Consider the following 20,914-nt stretch of genomic DNA (forward strand, 5'->3'; position numbering starts at 1 on the left):
CGCGTTTGGAATGAAAAGGACAGCTGGTGCTGTGAGGCAAGTGTAATGTTTTTTAAAAAAATTGTGTCTGGTTTGGTGGGGATATGGCGGCGACGATAACAAGTTGTTCCGGTGCTTTCATGGCTTGTTGGGGGCAGTTAGTAGTATCTTTTCTGTATTTGTTTTGCTTACAATCTGTAGTCTAGATTGCATTTTACCACCTCTTATGTACTCCTTCTGTAAAGAATTACAATTTTACAGAGGGAGTAGTCCAACAGGGATATATCGCGAAACAGGAATATTAGTAGTGATGTAAACACTATTATATTTCTTGACATAGAGTTTGAAATGAGGTATCAGAGCAAGTTTTAGTCGGGTTTTTGGTTCCTTTGGTGGCGCTTGCTCGTCCTGGTAAAGCATCATCATCCTATGCCCCGACTTTGGCTGGATTGAAAAGGAGGAGATAAATGCAACACGAATCCGTGTGTGTTTGTTGATGGCAGGCATCCGGCTGTGTGTGGTTGGGCAGGGGGACATCTCTGGCGACGGTAGATAATCGGTTGGGCCGGCGCTTTCATTGTTTGGTTTCTTGTATTGGGTGTGTTGTATTGATGGTGGTGGTGGTAGTAGTAGTAATAGTAGTAGTGGATGCGTATTGTGCAGACTTTTTGTATGCATCACATGAAGAAGATAGTACCGCATCGGGTTTGCATCCTGGTTTGGTTTGCGTATCGCGTGGCTGGCCTAGAACTAGAACTAGAACGTTGTGCTTGTTTTAAAGGGAAGGGAAGGGAGGGTTGGTCGATCAGGTGAGGTGAGGTCGGCAGAAAGGCAGGAAGAAGCACTCTTGCTCTGCCATTGTTGTGATTCCTTTGCTTGGCTTTGGGGACTGGACTGGACTGGAAAGCAAGCAAGCAAAATCTGCTCCCGTATCAGACGCTGACGGCAACCCAGCCAGCCAGCCAGCCAGACTTTGGTTGGATCCGCGTACCTGTGCTGCACGAGCCCCACATGAGCGTAGCATGGTGACTTGACTAGAGTTTTAACCTATCCACCAACTCTTGCAGCGACTCCATGCACACGGCCGGACAGGGTCTAGTAGTACGTAATAAGGGCAACTTCAAACCATGGCCCCAAATGGTCCTGCCGTATCCGTTTGGGGGTAAATGGATAGAAAACACGGCCCAACGCGCGGGAGCAAACGGACCAATGTTCGTTTTCGGTCCGTTCCCGGCCCAACTTTAGGCGCCGAACAGACACGCGTGGGCGGGCGCGGCGTGTGCCCTTGTCCTCCATGGCCCGCTCGTCGATGGCACAGACGCCCCTTTTCTCTTCCCCGCCCTCCCTTCGTCCCCCGCCACCCTCGTTTCCGGCCGCGTCGCCTTCCATCAAGGCCGTCCGAACGACGACCACGCCACGCCATAGTCGGGCCACGCCCGCGTTTCAGAAGAGCTTTTTGCCGGTGTTCGTTCTTCTTTGTTGCCGGTGAAGAGAAGCTACGGCCGCCGGCGCTGCCCGTCGACCCCAACACCTTTCGGCAGGCGCTGCATTGCCGCAGGGCGCCCGCCCACCAACACCTTGCTTTGCTGCCTGTGAGGGGAGCTCGACGTGCTCTCTTCGGCCGCGTCTCCACCACGACCGCAAGGAAATTTGTTTTTATTTCGACTGGGCCGTAAGGCCATGTCGGATGTGGAACTATTTGCTATGCTTAATTCTAGAGTAAATGATCTCCGGCGAAGCGAGACGCGGTCGAGCGTTGGACGCACGGCCGGCGCATCCTAGGAACCGGACGGACACCGCCTGTTTGCCACCTCCAAACGGAAAAAATTTAGACAAAACAGACGTCCGTTTAAGGTCGCGCATCAAAGTTGCCCTAAATAAATCTTACAAGTTCCCGCGTTCTACGTACGATACGTCCCCGAACTAGGTTGATCCATGCTCACAAACCGTAGCCGCAGGGGGCACGGGGTCGGTCGGCCACGATGGAGCTCCACTGCTGCAACCGCAACGCATCGACAAGGCACGTCCCCAGGCCACGCCATTCATTTGAAGCTAAGCTAATCACGCGCGACATGTGACAAGGGAAAGAGGACAGCACCAGCAACCCAAAACCATCAGCTGCCTGTCTCTCCTGTTGCTACCGCTGTAACCATGCATGCATGCATGCATGCAGTTAACCGGCCGGATGCCAACTCAAAATAAATAAATAAAGCTTTGTTCATCTCAGCCATGCATGCATATATGGAGCCAACATCACTATAGGGGAACAATTCGTTTTTCTTTTTAAATTTTGAGAGAGGGAAGGGAAACAATTAGTTGATCGGTGCACAGTGACCAGTTGTATTAGTCGCTCAACAGGGCAGCCACCTGGCCCCGAGATTATCTCATAATTAATTATGCAACCCAAAAGTGAAGTATAATTCCTGTGTTGTACTGCCATGATTGAAGATGAATAGATTGGAAATTTTTCCGTAAAGAAAAAAAAAGTCCCAGCATATTCTACATGTTTATAGGTGTAGTAGCGTGTCACCATAATCCACTGGAGCTGGCTGTCATGCATATCCCATTTCGTAATCCCGTCCCTTTCAACTAATGAACCAACTGCTACACTAGCTAGCTAGCTCAAACAAACGAGCCACATTTGCGCTGTCCCATGTCCATGTCCAGGAGATATATAGCAAATTGATTAATTAAAGATGCCCTCCCTTCCTCTCCTAAAGTGACGCCCTAAACCACTCCCCCAACCTCAAACGCGTGACCATCTTGTACGTACCCGGTGGCGGTTAAGGTGACAATCACGCGAGTAATTAATCAGGCCCTTGGCCCTGGCCATTGCTACGTGTAACTCTCTCCTGGCCTGGAGCTCTATCCGTCTAGCTCAAGTGAAGGCACACATTACAAACACTTGGAAATATGTAGCCGGGGTGTTGGCGATGTCGGACACGCGATGGCACGCCACGTTCGTTCCCGACCTCGTCGCAGCGCGCACGCTCACCGCCGACGACGGCGAGATCCATCTCCGCCACGGCGCGCTCCGGATGGTTCTGATCGACAAGCGGGGCATGACGGTCGACACGCGGTACATGCGTGAGGGAGAATGCATCGAGATCGGGCAGGTGATCTCCTTCCTGTGCCATCTAGCTAGGGTTGACCGCCTCGTTTCATCGCCATGCATGCCCTCGCTGCATGCGGGGCCCTGCATGCAACGCGCGGAGGAGCGACATGCAACGGCTGGATGCGATACAGCTGGCACCGGGAGAGTTGCCGGATCAGATCCATGGCCGCCTCACCGCCATGGGGGACCATCCGCGGCAATGGCGAGGAGATATTTATTGGACACCGAGGGGAGGGGAGCGCACTCAATTCCCCACCTACCACCACTTTGACCAGATCCGACTCGCATCTCGCCCATCTCTTCGGGCACCTATGGGAGAGAGCTAGGGTTTCCTCTTCCTCTCCACCTCCGCCGTGCGATTCCTTTGGCTGGTGGCGCGGCAAGGTTGGCGCCGACGACCGCTCCTTTGCTCAGATCACTGGGGGTTCGAAGATCTGTGCCGGTCCGCCCAAGGCGATGGGGGATCAAGGCGGGGGGAGATTTGGAGGTCGGCGCGACTTCTCTGGCCGCGGTGGTTTTGGGGGTGGGCGCAAGCCACCGCCGCCCAACCAGACGCGCCATATGGTGTGGCAGCGGCCGGATCTGTCGATGGCCACGCCTGGAAGGTCGAGATCTGCTAGAGACGGGGTTAGAGACAAGTGAGAGGCGGCGGCGCGGGCGATGGGAGGAGGAGCCAAGGAGTGGGAGACCCAGAAGATGGCGGCGCCCAAGGATGCGGTGCCACCCCCTGCCGCTGATTAGACCACGACTCCGGCCGCCAAGAGCTCCGAGGAACGATGCCTCAACTGCAACAATCCAGGTCATTTCACTCTACGTTGCCCTACCATTCGTTATGAGAAATGCAACAAACTTGGTCATATGGCTCAATTATGTCAATCATTGAGGCCGTGGGAGTGTGTTCCTATGTTGTGCGGGTTTCGGTCCCCTGGCCAGGGCTTTTTCTATATTCATGATCTCTGTGCATCTAAACAGAGTTCTGAGAAAACTAACAATGTAGTAATCACTATCATAGAGGGGGCTGCTACTGTGAAAGAGATCGAACATGAATTTAATGGCATTTTTGCTCATAAATCTGGCAAGAAAAAGTGGCGTTGCACTGCTCGCTCCATTAGTCCTACCCAATTTGTCATGCGGTTTCCTAATGCCAGTGAAGTAGAAAGAGCATGTTGTTATGGTAAACGTCTTCCTTTGAAAGATGGATCTATCATTGTTTGCATTACTCCATGGTCTGCATCTGTGGGGGCTAAAGGAACAATGGAAAAAGCTTGAGTTCGTGTAAGAAATATCCCATTGGAAAAAAGATGCTCTGAGCATGTTGCATATGCTGGGGGGCTGGTTGGTATAACTCTGGAAGTTGATCAGGCAACTTTACATAAACCTGAATATGTCAGAATATTGCTTGGGTGCCGAGAGGTTAAAAAATTCCTCCATCTGCTGAAGGGATGCTAGGTGAACAATTCTATGATTTTTTCTATGAAGTTGAGAAAGTGGTATCTGTTGGGCGGGGGGGGGGGGGATCAAACCTCCACTGCTGTTGATAGCAGTGCATCCCCCTCATTTCCAAAATAAGCTAGGGTGGATTCATACCCGGCTTCCTCCACGGAGCAAGGGGAAACTGATGCATCTATGGTGGGGAATCATTCGTTGCAGAGCTATGACAAAAGTTCACAGAGGTTAGCTACTGTTGCTGAGAACGAAGAAGAGGAGGATAGTGACGAAGGGAATCATACTGAACTGCTCATTGAGTCTATGGCCAGAGAGCATGATAAAGAAGAAATGACATATTATGATTCCCCGATAAACAACATGCAGCTGAAAACATTGGTGATGAGATGGGATGTGAGGATGGGGGTGTGCCTCCTATCAACACTAGAAAAGGTGCTTGGGAAATCATCCAAACCCCTATTCCTCCTTCCCCCATGTTTCTACAACATTATGAGAGCTCTCATGGGGTTTTGTTTCCTCCTTTGTCAGATTATGTGATCTGGCCCTCTCTGCCTCATATCGTCCCTCTTGAAGAAGATTCGACGGAGGGGGGGAGGACTGCAGTGTATACACTATTGAGTCACCCTCGGGGTCCCCTCTCTGTGATGTGGCGATACCTGAAGATTTAACCTCACGTAGACAATTTGAGAAGCTGGAAAAGGTGGAGGATAGGGCTGCTAACAGAATGAAGAAACAAGACTTTGAAGGTAAAAACATGCTCAACACTAAAAATCAGTTCTCCAACCTGTCTAATACTGAGATTGTGTTGCGTGCATCTCTTATGGGAGTACAAATTCCTGATGATAAATTTGATACTGTTGATATTATTCGTGAACTAGAAATATCTAGGAATTTGCTTCTAGATAAGAAAAATGAAAGAGCTTCTTCCAATATAGTTATCAATGATGGGTTGGGTAACAGTATCCCCCTGTCCTTAACTTGGGAGGAAACAAATAAAGATGAGGAGGAACCTTTTATTCTTGTCCAATCTAAACAAAAAAGAGGAAAAACCAGCGAAGGCAAACAATGGTCATTTCACCTCATAAAGACCCTGTTAGACCCATGACTAGAAGTCAGAAGAAGGAGGGGTGTAGGGCTGCTATGAGTCCTGACAGACGTACCAGGGTAAGAGATAAACCTGATCGTTATAAATGATTGGCCTCTTTTGGAACTGTAGGGGGGAAGGTAAGAAAGGCATGTCTACCTGCCTCACTGACATGATTAATGCCAATGAGGTGGATTTCCTTGGGTTGCAAGAAACTATGAAGAGTAACTATACTCCTTCCTTCTTTAGAAAATTGGACCCACACCAAAAATTTATTTGGGAGTGGATTCCATCCAGGGGCGGAGCTTAGTTGGGGCAAACCTGGGCCATGGCCCGCCCAGGATTTTGGCAAAAAAAATAATACCTGTGCTTTTTAGCCCAGTCCACTAACCATCCACACGTCTGTTCGGGCTAGTACTCGTCGATCCAAGCCAGCAGCGTCACAGCGAGCAGCGTTCTAGCCGGTGACCCAGGTAACAAGCAATCATGCACTGCATCTTCAATTCCCGAGTAATTTGCATCGGCAAGCCTTCTTCTTGTCTTACAAAAAAAAAAGCGAAACCTCCAGAGTAATTTGTCGGGTCACCTGCTATAGGGTACGAGTATAAGCAAAGATTATGCTCACATAGGCCAAAAACCATACAGAAAAGCAACAATGAAAAACTCATGGAATAGTTGCAGACTGGATAGTTGTGCTTTTCTTTGAGTTGGCCCGTCCAACATTTTCTTCGAAGCTCCGCCACTGATTCCATCTAGGGGAAATCTGGAGGTATCCTATGTGGGATCAATAAAGATAAGTTTGATATCCTTGAGGTGAAGCATGGGAAGTTTATTTTGCAAATTAATCTTTTTGATAAGAGTAAAAAATGTAATTGGGCCCTGCTGGTGGTCTATGGGGCTGCTCAGGATGAAAATAAACCTGAGTTTATAACAGAGATGTCCTCTATGTGCCACAAAACTACTATTCCTTACCTAGTTGGTGGGTTTTTAACATCCTATGTCATAGTGGGGAGAAAAACAAGAAAACCTCCTTGTCTCATTTTTCTGATGTGTTCAATTCGGTTATACACCTGCTGGGGCTGAGGGAAATTAACATGTCAGGAGGTTGTTATACATGGTCGAATAAGCAGGAACATCCCACTTTGGAAAAATTGGATAGGGTTTTAATGACCTCGAACTAGGAGGACCTTTATCCTCTTATCTCTGTTAAAAAATTGGTCGAAGAGATCTCTGATCATAATCCCTTACTCCTGGATGGGGGGTGGCATCATCTAGAGCCCCTGGAAGTAGATGCTTTAAATTTGATAACGCCTGGCTGAACATCCTGACTTTCTTCCTCTGGTGGCAGAAATCTGGGCCTAGCCTGTTTACACTAGTGATCCTATTGATATTTTAAATATCAAGCTGAAGAGAATTAAAAAATTCTTCAAAGGTTGGGGGTCCAATATTTTTGGACAAAACAAGATTAGAAAAAAATCTTATCAGACTCGAGCTGCAAGAGCTAGAAAAACTTGAGGAAGAGAATGATCTCTGTGGGGAGGCCTATACTAGGAAGTTGAACATTTTAGTTGAGCTTAATAATATGTATATTGATGACCCATTGGCACCAATTCTCTAATGGGAGATGGCTCCTGAAAGGGGATAATAACACAGAATTTTTTCATAAAGTGGCCAATGGGCGTCGTAGAAAAAACTCTATGATCTCATTGGAGTGTGGACCAGTGATTGTAGAAGGGACCAAACATTTATTGTCCCACGCTACTGCTTACTATAGAGACCTATTTGGACCGGCCACTGGAAATATTTGTCAAATTGATGCCTCCCTATGGTCCCAGGATGAAAATATCATGCCTGAAGATAATGAGTACCTGACATGTCCTTTTCCACTTGAGGAAATTAAAGCAGCATTGTTTGCGATGAAACCTAATCGAGCTCCTGGACCGGATAATATACCGGTGGAATTCTATCAACATTGTTGGGATGTTGTGAGTCCGGAGTTGTTCAACCTTTTTGAGTGGTTCTATGAGGGCAAGTTAGATGTTCAATGCTTGAATTATGGCATTATTACACTGCTTCCTAAATCTGCGGATGCAAATAAAATACTGCAGTATCGGCCTATTTGCTTGCTACGGTGCCCCTATAAACTGATCACAAAAGTTATGGATCCCAGGGCCGCGAAGTTTGCTAACAAGTTGTTTAGCATCCAGCGGAATGCTTTTGTTAAAGAGAGACACATTATGGACGGTATCTTATCTTTGCATGAGGTGTTGCACTATACTCATGTGAAAAAGGAAGTGGGAGTGGTCTTTAAGATCGATTTCGAGAAAGCCTATGACAAAGTTAATTGGGATATCCTACTGGATTGTCATGTTAAACCTGGTTTTAATTCAAAGTGGTGCGGGTGGGTATCGCAAATCCTAAGGAATGGCACTGTGAATGTTAAGAACAATGACGAGACAGGGCCCTATATCCAGAGTGCTAAGGGGGTGCGACAAGGTGACCCACACTCTCCATTCTTATTCAATCTTGCAGCAGAGTGCCTGACTAAGATGGTTATTGCTGCCCAAAAAATAATCTCATTAAAGGGTTAGCTTCTGGGCTGATCGAGGGAGGGGTGGGCATCCTGCAATACGCGGACGATATTGTGCTTTGTTTTGAACATGGTATTGATAAGGCTGTCAACATCAAGCTGTTGCTATATCTTTTTGAACTCATGTCTGGGTTGAAAATCAACTACGATAAGAGTGAAGTGTTTGTTGTTGGAGGGGATAATGAAACTGACATGATTTATGCAGAGCTGTTTGGCTGTCGTGTGGGCTCTTTACCTATGAGGTACTTGGGGTCCCAGTTACATATTCCACTCTTAAGAACATTGAGTTGGATTCCGTGGATGTTAAAATGATCAAAAAACTGGATGCATGGGTGGCATATGCAGCCTCGTCTGGTGCTAGGCTCACCTTGCTAGACTCTAGTTTGGATGGTATTCCATCTTACTTGATGTCCATGTTCCTTTTTAACAAAACCTTTATAGAAAAAATTAATAAGCATCGCAGACGCTTCTTTTGGAGGAGGAAGAATAAGAAGTGTGCTTATCATATGGTCAAATGGGCTAGGATTTTCCGGTCGAAAAGAATTGGTGGCTTGGGTATAAAAGATCTTCACAAGCAGAACATTAGCCTCCTTGTGAAGTGGTGGTGGAAGTTAGAAACTGGTGATGGGCTATGGCAACACATTGTCCGTGCGAAATATTTCAGAAACAAAACCGTTGCGAATATTCGCAGCCGTTTCTCTGATTCTCCTTGCTGGAAATCTATTATGAATGTCAAAGATACTCATATAGCTGGGAGGAGGGTCACCATTAACAAAGGGGACTTAGCCAGGGTTTGGCATGATCCGTGGTTAGATAATTGTATTTTGCAGGATTGTTTTCCTGTCTTGTATGATATCTGTCAAAATCAAGAATGTACTGTTGCCTCCTTTGTAGACAATAACTACGATCTTACTTTCAGACGTAGGCTTTTTGGAGAGTTAGAGGGGCAATGGAATTGGATGGCGTGTGAGGCTAAAAAGAGATCTCTAAATGAGAATCCTGACACTGTTTCCTGGTCCTTGAATAATGGGGGCAAATTTACCACTAAATCTGTTTATGAGTGGCTGGAGAGAGATTTATCTGGCCCTAACTATAAGTGGGTATGGAAAGCTGCGATCCCCTTGAAAATAAAAAAATTCCTTTGGCAATTGTTTCAAAATGTTGTGCTTACGCGCGATAACATGTGGCATAGGAATTGACCAGGAAATCCTATGTGCTCTTTTTGCACAAACGTGGAAACTGCTAACCACCTCTTTTTCACTTGTCCTCTCGCCCGCAGAGTCTGGGGCGTGCTGGGATTGACTGCTGGGCTTCTTGTGCCCCAGGTCTATTTGGCAAAGTCTTGCTTGGTTATACAAATTATTCCCAGGTGGTAAAAATTCTAAATGATGATTATTGCAGCCGTGTGATGGGGGATTTGGTGCCTTCGTAATAAAACTACTTTTGATAAGTATAATGCTCGTACTCCTATGGAGGCCGTCTTCACCGCTTGCTCGTTTATGTTATACTGGGTGGGGTTGCTTAAGGAGGACGGCAAGAAGAAATTACAGGCTGGTGTGAAGAGACTTGCTCATGTGGCGGCAGCGCTGGCGGACAGATCTTATGCGCGCGGCAGGCTTCTTCTAGGAGATGGGGATGGTATTCATATTGGCTAGATCCTTTTAGTCTTATCTTAGCTTGCTTATATCCACTGGGGTCTGATGCCCGCTGGATCGTTCTTTTGGTGATGTTGGTCCTCTCCTTTGGAGTTTTATCCTCTAGACAGGTTCTTTTGTGGCGAGCAACGGTTGTTAGTGTCGTCAGGTTTTCGCTCCAAAGCTGATAGTCCATTTCAGGATTGTCATGCGGTGGGTTTCCTGGCGATGCACCAACTCGCTCTACCTCCTTTCAGTCTCCTTTGCTTGGTAGTTGATCTATTTGGCTTGGTGCTTGACTTGCGATCTTGAACAACAAACAGACTGATGTATTTCCGTTGATTGCCAAATTAATAGAAAGGGGTATGAGCCCGGTTGGAAAAAAAGAAATTAAATCGCAACATCGTATGTACTACAAGTACTAGCTAGTCCCGCTAGGGCCGCCGCGCTTGGTCGTAATATTTCAGTCATTTCATTTGTACGCATGCAAGATTCAATTTCCTTTTGTATTGTATTGGTATTGGTAGTAGTGGTGGATGCGTATCGTACGTGCCTTTTGTATGTATCGCATGAACTAGAATGAAGCTGCTGCTGCTGGCTGCTGCTGCTTGTTTTAAAGGGAAGGGAGGGTTGGTCGGTGAGGTGAGGTCGGGTGGGTAGAAAGAAGCACACGTGCAGCCAGCCAGCAGGCACGGCACGAGAACGCAAACGCGGGCGCACCATATACAACTCACTCTTGCTCTACCCCTGCTGGCCTCGCTTTGCCCTGTGAAAATGAACGAAACCGGCCCTTTTCCCTAAACTTCAACGAGTCACTTGTTGACTCACGATTACGCCTGTTAAAAGTTTCAAACACAAAATGACCTCAATCTAAAGAAAAATCACAAACTGGCCCCTTTTTACATAGTAACTGGGGCTGGGGCCCCATGGTAGGGACATGTAACATGACGGCGTCCCGGTATAGGACGTCATGAGAAAAAGCATGGCGCCCTAGGCTCGGACGTCAAGCAAAAGGGCAAGTTTGTGAAACATTTTCAGAATCGGGTCATTTTATGTTGAAGTTTCGGAAAAAAAAAGGCTCCTTTGCTTGGCTTTAGGGACTAGACTGGTGTGGAAAGCAAGCAAGCAAAATCTCCTCCCCTATCAGACGCTGAGCTACTTCTACTTCTACTTGTGCTACACATGAGCATAGCATGGTGACTTGACTAGAGTTTTAACCTATCCATCAATTCTTGCAGCAACTCCATGCACACGGCCAACAAGTTGCCGCGTTCTCCGTACGTACGTCCCCAAACTAGCTTAGATCCACGCTAACAAAACCGTACCCGTATCTGTAGGGTGGGCACGGGGGTCGGTCGGCCACGATCGAGTTGCACTGCTGCAACCGCAACGCATCGACAAGGCACGCGACACGGAAGGAGTCCCCAGGCCACGCAGTCGTAATCCCCGTTCATTAGAGGAGGCTAATCTAATCACGCGCGGGATGTGACAAAGGAAAGAGGACAGCACGGGCAACCCAAAACCATCAGCTCTACTCTTGTGTTCAGCAACGCCCCCCGTCTGTCTGTCTGTCTGTTTCTTCCATTGCTACCAGTGTAACCATGCAGTTAACCAGATGCTAACTCAAAATAAAGCTTTCTTCATCTCAGCCATGCAACATCACTAGGAAAACAATTAGTTGATCGGTGCACAGTGGCCACTTATTAGTTGCTGAGCGAGGGCAGCCACCTGGCCCCAAAATTATCTTTCTCATTATGAAACCCCAAAGGGAAGAAGAATCCTTGTGTGAGCATGTATATGTTTATACGGGTAGCGTGACACCATAGCCCACTGGAGCTGTCATGCATCCCCGTGCCCATCTCCTAAACTAATCCCTTCCGACTACGTAATGAACCAACTGCTACACCAGCTCAAATCAAATAAGCCACATTGCGCTGTCCATGTCGATCGAGGAGATAGCAAAATAATTAAAGATGCCCTCCCTTCCTCTCCTAAAGTGACGCCCTAAACCACTCCCCCGACCTCAAACGCGTGACCATCTTGTACGTACCCGGTGGCGGTTAAGGTGACAATCACGCGAGTAATTAAATCGCAACATCGTATTTACAAGTACTAGCTATAGTCCCGCTAGGGCCGCCGCGCTTGGTCATAATATTTCAGTCATTTCAGTTGTACGCAAGATTCAATTTTTCTTTCCAAACACTTGTTTGAGTCTCTTTTTTTTTGCGTTTGAAACTTTGTATTACTTAAGTGATACTGTCACGGTCTGTATTACAAAGCTCAAGAACTTCTGGCAAGCCAGAGGTAAGCCAAACTACGGTTCTATTCTCTGTTCTAGCATATTTTGCCAAATAGTCACTAACAACATTCTGGTTGCGATGAATATGAGTAAAAATAGATGTACGGAGAGATCGAAGATGCTTGATTTCTTCCACCAGCGAGGTCAGTACCGATCTATCAGTGGCCCCTTCATTAATCATCCTCACAGCTTGTAAGGAATCCATCTCAATATGTATAGGTAGCTCCGTTCTCTGAATTGCAATTGATAAGCCCTCCATACACGCACTGAGCTCTGCTTCCAGGGCGTTCCTGCATGCGAAAAGCACCCTGCACGATGTAAAGATGATCTGGCCCGTGCTGTCTCGAAGGACCATCCCGGCACCTGCACCCCCATCCGCCGACCAGGATCCATCAGTGTTCAGTTTTGCCCAACCTTCCACTGGCACCGTCCACCGAGCATTCGCCACTGGTTCCTTTCGTTCGCGAGGCAACATAACCTGATCATAAGGAATGACCTGTTTCCCCTTCATCTGCTCTTCCTCAGAGTATTTTAGCGTCAAGAGCGAGTCTAAATAGCCCACGAGGAAGTTTTTTGATACCTCCATTGGTGGGGGTTCCTTGTAGTGAGTCACCTCATTTCTGTTGTGCCATACTCGCCATAGCGTCAGCATTAGCATGCATCGTTCAATTTCACCTAGTGGCTGCAGCATATGAAGTAGCCACTCGGTACCTCTATTACTCACTTCTTCCAGCTTCGGCAAACGCCATACAGTACTCATACACCGCCACATTTGCACCGCTAGAGGGCACATGCATAAGGCATGAAAGGCGTCTTCCTCCTCTCGTCCACAGACCGGACAGATACCTGAGAGTTCAAGCGTTCGCTTATGTTTATTCTGCCAAGTAGGAAGTGAGTTGATAGCAACGCGCCAGGCAAAGTTCTTCACAGTGGGCGGAACAAGGATCTTCCATATCATCTTCCAACATGTACGATGGCCATCTGGAGCAGTGCTCGCCGATTCTTCTGTCAGTTTACCCGCTTCGTTGAAAGCCAAAGTGTATGCCGATTTTACCGTAAATGCGCCACTCTCAGTTGGACCCCAAGCAAGCAAGTCATCACCAAGTCTTGGAGAAGCTCTTATTTTTAGAATCTCATGAACGTCACAAGGGAGAAAAGTTTGTTGTAGCAAGTTGATATTCCAGGAACCATTTTCTCTTAAGAGTTGGGAAACCCATCGATACTGGCATACACCTTGTGTCGAAACTGGCCTGTAAGAGAAGGGCCTAGGAATCCAAGCATCCCTCCGTATTCGAATACTCCGGCCGTTTCCCACTCTCCATACCAGCCCTTTCTTGAGAAGCTCAAGGCCATGGCTGATAGCAGTCCAAGTAGAGGAGGCGTTACCCGAGAAAACCGTATCCTCTAATTTGCCATTGGGGTAATACTTACTCTTTAACAGTCTTGCGCATAGGCTCTCAGGCCTAGTTAGGAGCCTCCAAGCCTGCTGAGCCAAGAGGGCCTGGTTGAACAACCGGTAGTCATGAAACCCCGCACCTCCTTTTCCTTTTGGTTGTTGCAGTTTCTGCCAAGACTTCCAGTGCACCTTTCGTTTCCCTTGTTCTGCACCCCAATAAAAATTTCTCACCATCACTGTGAGATCATCACAGAGAGAGTAGGGTAGTTTAAAAACTCCCATGACAAACACCGGAAGGGCTTCAGCGACTGATTTGATCAGAACCTCCCTACCCGGTTGGGCTAAGTGCCCATCTCCCCATTGCACTAGCCTCTTCATTAGCTGCATCTGTAGATTTTGAAATCTCCCTTTAGACATTCTGCCATTTGGTGTTGGTAACCCCAAGTACTTCTCTTCGAATGCAATGCTTGTAACAGATAAAACATCCCGTACATCCTCTTGGTCATTCATCGGGCAGGCTTCACCGAACATAATCGAGCACTTATTATAGTTTAGTAACTGGCCTGTAGCACTTGAATACAAGTCCAGACATGATTTAACTTCTTCGGCTTGTGCACGAGACGCCTCAAAAAATAGGAGTGTGTCATCAGCGAACAAGAGGTGTGATATGCCAGGAGCACGCCGACAAACCTTTATTGGAGTAATCAAGCCCACTTCAACACGTTGTCTCAGAATTGCAGACAGACCGTCAGCCACGAATAAAAACAAGAAAGGGGAGAGCGGATCACCTTGCCGAAGACCACACGACGGTGCAAATGAATCCAAGAGGGTTTCATTGAATCTCACAGAGTATCTCGCCGATGTGACACAAGTCATAATCCAGTCAATCCATCGGTGAGCAAAACCCAGCTTTTCCATCACTTGCTTCAAGAAGTTCCAGTCAACCCGATCATATGCTTTTGATAGGTCAAGTTTATACGCACAAAAACTCTTAGTTGGATCCTTTTCTTGCTTGATATGGTGGATGCATTCGAAGGCGATCAAAGCATTGTCTATTATCATCCTTCCAGAGATGAAGGCACTTTGTTCAGGGGAAATAATTTCATCCAGAAGTGGCCTCAGTCTGTTAACAAGGCATTTAGAAACCACCTTATAGATCACGTTACAGAGACTAATAGGTCTGAATTCAGAAAGTCTTGTAGGGGTAGCAACTTTTGGGATTAACACGATAGAGGTCTCGTTAACCCCTTCTAACATGATACCTGTTTTAAAGAATTCTTTAACAGCCCTGATAATACTTTCCTTCAAAACCTCCCAGTTTCGCTGAAAAAATCTAGCTGGGAACCCATCTGGGCCCGGCGCCTTTAAGGGCCCAATCTGGAATAGAGCATCCGAGATCTCCTGGTTAGTGAATTCAGCACAGAGCTTATCATTATCGTTGTCTGTTATCACCATATGAACCAGATCCACCACCCCCGAAGCCTCTAGGGACGGAGCTGCTGTGAATATTTTCTTAAAATAAGATGTAGCCATATTACTCATAGTAGCAGTATCTGTATAGACATTCCCATCAGCATCATGCAACTCTTTAATTCTGTTTTTCCGTGCACGCCATACAGCCTTACTCTGGAAAAACTTCGTGTTCCTATCTCCCTCTTTCAGCCACATGATACGTGAGCGTTGCAACCATAGCATCTCCTCTTTGTACATCAGCTCATTTAGTTTGTCAGACACCTTCCTTATTTCATGTCTATCAGCATTCATTCGCATCAGTTCTTCAAGCTGGCTGCGTGATTTCTTGATTTCCCTTGTAACATTCCCAAACCTTCGGTTACTCCATGACCGTAGTGATGACATAGTTGATTGCAAGGCAACACTGACTTGTCCCAGATTATCCATTACACCGAAAGCCGACCACGCCTTGTTTACAAGATCTGGCAATTCTGCATCCCGTTCCCAAAAGATTTCATAACGTCGTACGTTGGCTTTAGGCCTCTCCTGCTCTGCATCAAACTTTAGCAACAATGGGATATGGTCCGAACAAGGGGATGCAAGGTGTTGTACAGAGGAGTATGCGAACATGTTTCTCCACTCGTTTGTTGCCACCGCACGATCCAGCCGTACGCGTACATTTGCCGATCCCGAACGCATATTGTCATATGTATAGGGTATTCCCGAAAATCCCAAGTCTACTAACTCACATGTCATTAGTACATCCCGAAAAGCGGCCATCTGAGCTTCTGGCCTAGGCGTCAAGGACATGTGTTCAAAGCTCCACAACGCCTCATTGAAGTCTCCGATTACTACCCAAGGCAGGTACGAAGCTTGCTTCAACGATTGAAGTTTAGTCCACATCAAGTGCCTGTTTTCAACCCTTGGTTCGCCATAAACTGAAGTTAATCTCCATTGCTCCCCGCCGGGAGAGCTAACAGCAATGTCAATGAACCTGTCATCTGTTCCTAGGACTGTTACTTGGTAAGATTCGTGCCAAAACAATGCTAGGCCACCGCTTAAACCATTACTATCCACACCCACAAAGCCGTGAAGGCCGAGACGCCCTCTAATTCTTCTCATCTTACTAGCTTTTTGTCGAGTTTCACACAAAAACACAAACATGGGGGAATGCGACTGCACCAACGTCGCCACATCACGAACTGTCCGGGGATTCCCCCCACCCCGGCAGTTCCAACTTAACAGATTCATTGGGAGGGGCGGTCCTCCATCGAGGAGGCCGCCGATGATTTAGTTGAGGTACTATCAATGGCCGCACCATCATCTGCCTTATACTTCTTCCGGTTTGCATTCTTTTGAGGGGTTCCACCATTAGAGCTAGGTGGATGAGGCCCCTCGAACGTACCCACTCTGTCAGCTGTGATCCCCAGCGGGACAAGGCCTCCCACAGTACTATTCCCCAGTTCTTCACTGGTAATGATGTTTGAAGTGCCCCAGTCATCTGCCCCCCTTTTACCCAAAATGAGAGGATCATTTATCTGTCCAGGTTGCATCACACCATCAGCATTAGCCAGCTGAACCCCGGGGTCATACAAGGCGTTTGTAGCATTGAAGCGCCAGCTCTGCTGAATGACATGATCCCGTCCAGTGGGATCTACAGTTGTAGCGAAGTTCCTGTGCTCAGTACCGCGACCTCGGCCATGGGATCTGTTTGCACCTCGTCCCCTGCCATAGTCGTTCATGTCACCCTCATCATCAAAGACACCTGCATCCCGTCCCGAGCTGCGACCATAGCCTCTGCCCGGGTTCCAGTTAGCATTAGCGCCCCTTCTATCAGCAAGTATAAACGGACCCCACTCCATATTTTTATCATCATGTTCACCGGATCCACATTCCTCATGCCAGTGTCCTAGCAGGCCACACATGTAACAGAAAACAGGAAGTTTCTCAAACTTGACTTGGTAATATTCAGTTTCTCCTCCCTTTGTGAATCCAACAAACCTTGTCAGTTTTTTGGTGACGTCAAGTTTAACTCTAACCCGTACGAACTCACCAATAAATCCATTCGGCAGAACAATCTGTATCTCAACCACTTCACCTATGCGCTGCGCCATGTTCTTCACGAACTGCTCCCTCTTAAGCACCATATCCGGGAGACGATGGATCTGACACCACGTCTCAATTTTATCCAGCTTTACAGATTCCGGTTTCTTGAACCCATCATACTCATCAATGATCAGTGCCATGCCCTTGAAATCCCAAGGACCCTGATGGAGCGCCTTATTCCAGTCTGCTAGACAATTGAACTGCATCGAGAACAGGTTTGGGTTAATCCTCCTCCAAACCACCTCCTTGGCAGGGTTCCAAGCCGCTTTCATGTCGGCGATTAGCGCCCCCTGTCCAAAGGACTTGTTCGTCAAAACCCTAGCCAGTGCAAGCCACTTTGGCTTCTCATCTGGCTCCTCTGCTTCTTCTTCCCACACCAAATTATCCAATTCATCCTGCTCCAGATGCAAGCGCTCCAGCAAAACGCTAGGGTCTTCCGGGGTTTTGGATCGCGATCCGCTTGCCTCCGAGGGTGCTGCCATCTTCCTGGTTGGGGAAACCCTAGCCGTCAGGGTCACACAAAGACGGACCCAGCAGCCGGGGCTATGGACAGCAGCTGCGGTCGCCGCAGGGCGATCGATCACAGGGGAACTCTCGGCGGCGCCGCCGGAGGACAGGGAAACCCTAGCTTAAGTCGCTAGGGGATGGGTATAAGTCCACTTGTTTGAGTCTCAAGCGAACGTCTGGGCCCTTTCGTCGAAATGCAAACCCGAATCACTGGAGTTAGCTGATTTCGGTAGGCGCCGATCGATCGAAACATTCCTGAAACTGAAATTTAACACCAACCTCACTAGTCCTCAGGCACAGGATAGTGCGGCAACCGCAGCGCGCGTGCAAACCTCGACTACGGGGTTAGGATCGTCCTCTGCAGTAGCCCACCATGCAGCACGGTCACTGCCTTGTGGACCCGGCCCCACATGTCATCCGCACTACAACACCGTACAATACTGCAGAGGACCTCAACCCCAAGTACGTCATGGTATACACCGTAGAAAGAAATTGTTGTCTTGGGTACCTCCGCGTATGGCCTCTAAATTTTAGCTTGATCCGGGAATCTTAATTACCATTGTTGTTATAGTTTGATCATGAGCATGAAACCAAACCAGCATCTTATCCTGCTGCTAATGGCCAAGGAGCACACACACACACACGTGATCCATGACAACACAATAAACTAGGCGATTTAGGTAGCAGTTAGGAGTCTGCAGCATCTTAATTATGAATGATAATAATAGTAGCACAAGCACAACAAGGCAAGCCAATCCAAAGCTTAGCTAAGCCAAGCCAGGGGTCCCTCCCTCCCTCCCTCCTCCTCCCCCTACCTCTCTCTGGTCCCAACGACCCCTTCTCCCTTCTCGAACTCCAGCTGGCCACCCAGCTACCACCAAGCTACTGTCGCTCGCTCACCAATCCCCCCGTCTTGCCCGACTACACGCCAGCGCCATGGATGGTTAGCTAGCTAGCTCTTGCGCTCTTGTGCAATCCCTTCCTCTGGGACTTGTCGTCATGGAGAGGCAGCGGGTGGTGGTGGTGGTGGAGGAGGCCCCGGCGTCGCGCGCGGCGCTGCAGTGGGCCGTGCGCAACTTCATCCGGGCCGGCGACTCCATCGCGCTGCTGCACGTGTGCGCGCCGGCCCGCTCCAGGCGCCGCCGCCGGCGCCTCCGCCTCCAAGGCTTCCAGCTCGCGCTCGCCTTCAGGGACCTCTGCGACGGCGGCGTCGCGGAGGCCATGGTGGAGATCGTGGTGCGGGAGGGGGAGCTCGCGCCGACGGTGGCCGCGGCCGTGGCGCAGCTCCGGGCCTCCACGCTCGTCGTCGGCCTCCACGACAAGAGCTTCCTCTACGGGTACGTAAGCAGATAGATAAGATTCAGCTCGTCTGAACTCGCCGCGAGGTGTCATGCTCTGAATTTGCTTCGGTCAGGTCGCCGAGCCCGTACGAGGGCGCGGGCGGGCTGGGGTGCCGGGTGCTGGCCGTCCGGCAGCACGCGACGGCGCGGCGCGGGGCCGTGGAGGCGGAGCTCACCCAGGTGGAGACCATACGGCTGCAGTAAGCGCACATCACAACCAATCACTACCGCATTTTCTGACACCGAATCCACTTCTTGCTCTGACTGTACCGATCGAAACCCGCAGCGTGCCGCCGCCCAAGATCCCGTTCCCGATCTTCGCGCTGCCGCTGGGGGTGATCTGGCGGCGATCGTCGTCGTCGTCGTCAAAGAAGAGGAGATGAATGAACGCACGCCGACATCTCCGGACGGACTTGTGTCTCAACCTGCAAGTTCATCCATCCAACCTCCTCTGCTTGCTAGCCCTGTACAGACAGACATCATTTTTTTTTCTTTTTGCCATAAATCTTTCTTCTTCTTCTTTCATAGCTCATCGAATCGAGTGATAGACACAGCACATCAATAGAACATGCATCGCCATGATTGATCTTTTCCAAGTGCCGAAACAGGTACGGTCGAGTAGTATTTATTTCCTCGTGAAAGAACATGCCGTTGCTTCCTCTGGAGTTCGTCCATCCACAACAAAAATAAGAGAAAAGAAAAGAAAAGAAACGACGCTCATGTCATGTGTGCACGTACAAGTACAATCCAATCTATGAACCGGCAGAAATTCCATGGAGAGGCGCTCCCTGTTTCACCAGCTGCGCAACACAAAAGAGAAAAAGGAAAAAAAATGCAGGGATCCATGATGACACTGTCTCTGTTTTCGGCACCGGAAATGCGTGTCCTGTCTGATGGACAGGCAGAATCCACATGTTCTTCCAACACCGATTTTATTCGAAGTCAAGGAATATTTTTAGGTTCTTTTCCTAGATGAAACGGAATACCTATTTATAATTAATTCCTAATTATACAAAAGCATTCCAGATAGACTTAGCAAAAAAAAAAAGGGTTTCATTTGGATTCCCCTATTTTCAACACGCACTCTAACGTGCCATTGCTTCCTGGATTTTATCAAGAAGGGAAACCCCAGCTTCAGAGGACTTTATTATGCAGAAAACAGAGAAGTGCATATTACACCCCTCAATTCTAGCATTTGTTTAAGAATACACCCCCAACAACCAGACAGAATACAACCCTCCTCTCCCCGTTGACCGGTTTTGAAACGTTGACTGGAGTGAACAGTAAATTCGAAAGAAATAAAAAAATCAAAACAAATTCAAAAAACAATTTTCATTATTTCATTGGGTGAACAGTAAACTGAAAAGAAATTAAACAAATTAAACAAATTCAAAAAACAATTTTCGTTATTTCATTGGGTGAACAGTAAATTGAAAAAGTTTTAAATAAAAGTAAAAGTTCAAAAAACAATTTTGATTTTTAATTTTTTTTTCCTGGGTGAACAGTAATTCAGAAAAATAAAAAAAATAATTTTTCTGAATTATTTTTGCATGGATGATGTTCGAGTGCGTGATGTCCGTTCCAATTTTCAGGTTGTTTGGACATCTGAGTAGCTCTCAGCAAAAAAGACAAATGTGACATCCGTGAAACAGTTAACTATTCATGTACTGTACGGGCGATTATTATTATTATTATTATTTGTTGAAAGACCACTCAAATATCCAAACAAGCTAAAAATTCGCATGGACATCACGCACTGAAAAATCGTCCATGCAAAACTAATTCGTTTTTTCTAAATGAGTAAGTTTCTTGAAATTACTATTCACCCGGTGAAAATCCGAAACTGCTTGTTGAATTTTATTTCCAATTTTTTTGAGTTTAGTCTTCACCCCTTGAAAAAACTTTTTTTTATTTTTTTAAGTTACTGTTCACCCACTCAACAGGTCAAAACTGGTCAATTGGGTCA

General features: G+C 47.6%; 1 protein-coding gene across 1 annotated transcript; it reads left to right on the forward strand.

Annotated features, from left to right (window-relative positions):
* Window positions 1-18,420: 18,420 nt before the first annotated feature.
* On the forward strand, window positions 18,421-19,480 carry LOC123064302 (uncharacterized). The gene is made up of 3 exons (XM_044487807.1): window positions 18,421-18,945; window positions 19,023-19,148; window positions 19,235-19,480. The coding sequence occupies exons 1-3, from the start codon at window positions 18,608-18,610 to the stop codon at window positions 19,329-19,331; spliced, it is 561 nt and encodes a 186-aa protein (XP_044343742.1). The 5' UTR covers window positions 18,421-18,607; the 3' UTR covers window positions 19,332-19,480.
* The last annotated feature ends 1,434 nt before the right edge of the window (window positions 19,481-20,914 follow it).

This window comes from Triticum aestivum, chromosome 3B (genome assembly GCF_018294505.1).
Source record: "Triticum aestivum cultivar Chinese Spring chromosome 3B, IWGSC CS RefSeq v2.1, whole genome shotgun sequence".
NCBI lineage: Eukaryota > Viridiplantae > Streptophyta > Magnoliopsida > Poales > Poaceae > Triticum > Triticum aestivum.

Coding starts and splice junctions, on each gene's coding strand:
- LOC123064302 (XM_044487807.1), top strand. CDS start 18,608: ATGGAGAGGCAGCGGGTGGTGGTGGTGGTGGAGGAGGCCCCGGCGTCG. Junction 18,946..19,022: donor GACAAGAGCTTCCTCTACGG/GTACGTAAGCAG, acceptor TGCTTCGGTCAG/GTCGCCGAGCCCGTACGAGG. Junction 19,149..19,234: donor GTGGAGACCATACGGCTGCA/GTAAGCGCACAT, acceptor CGAAACCCGCAG/CGTGCCGCCGCCCAAGATCC.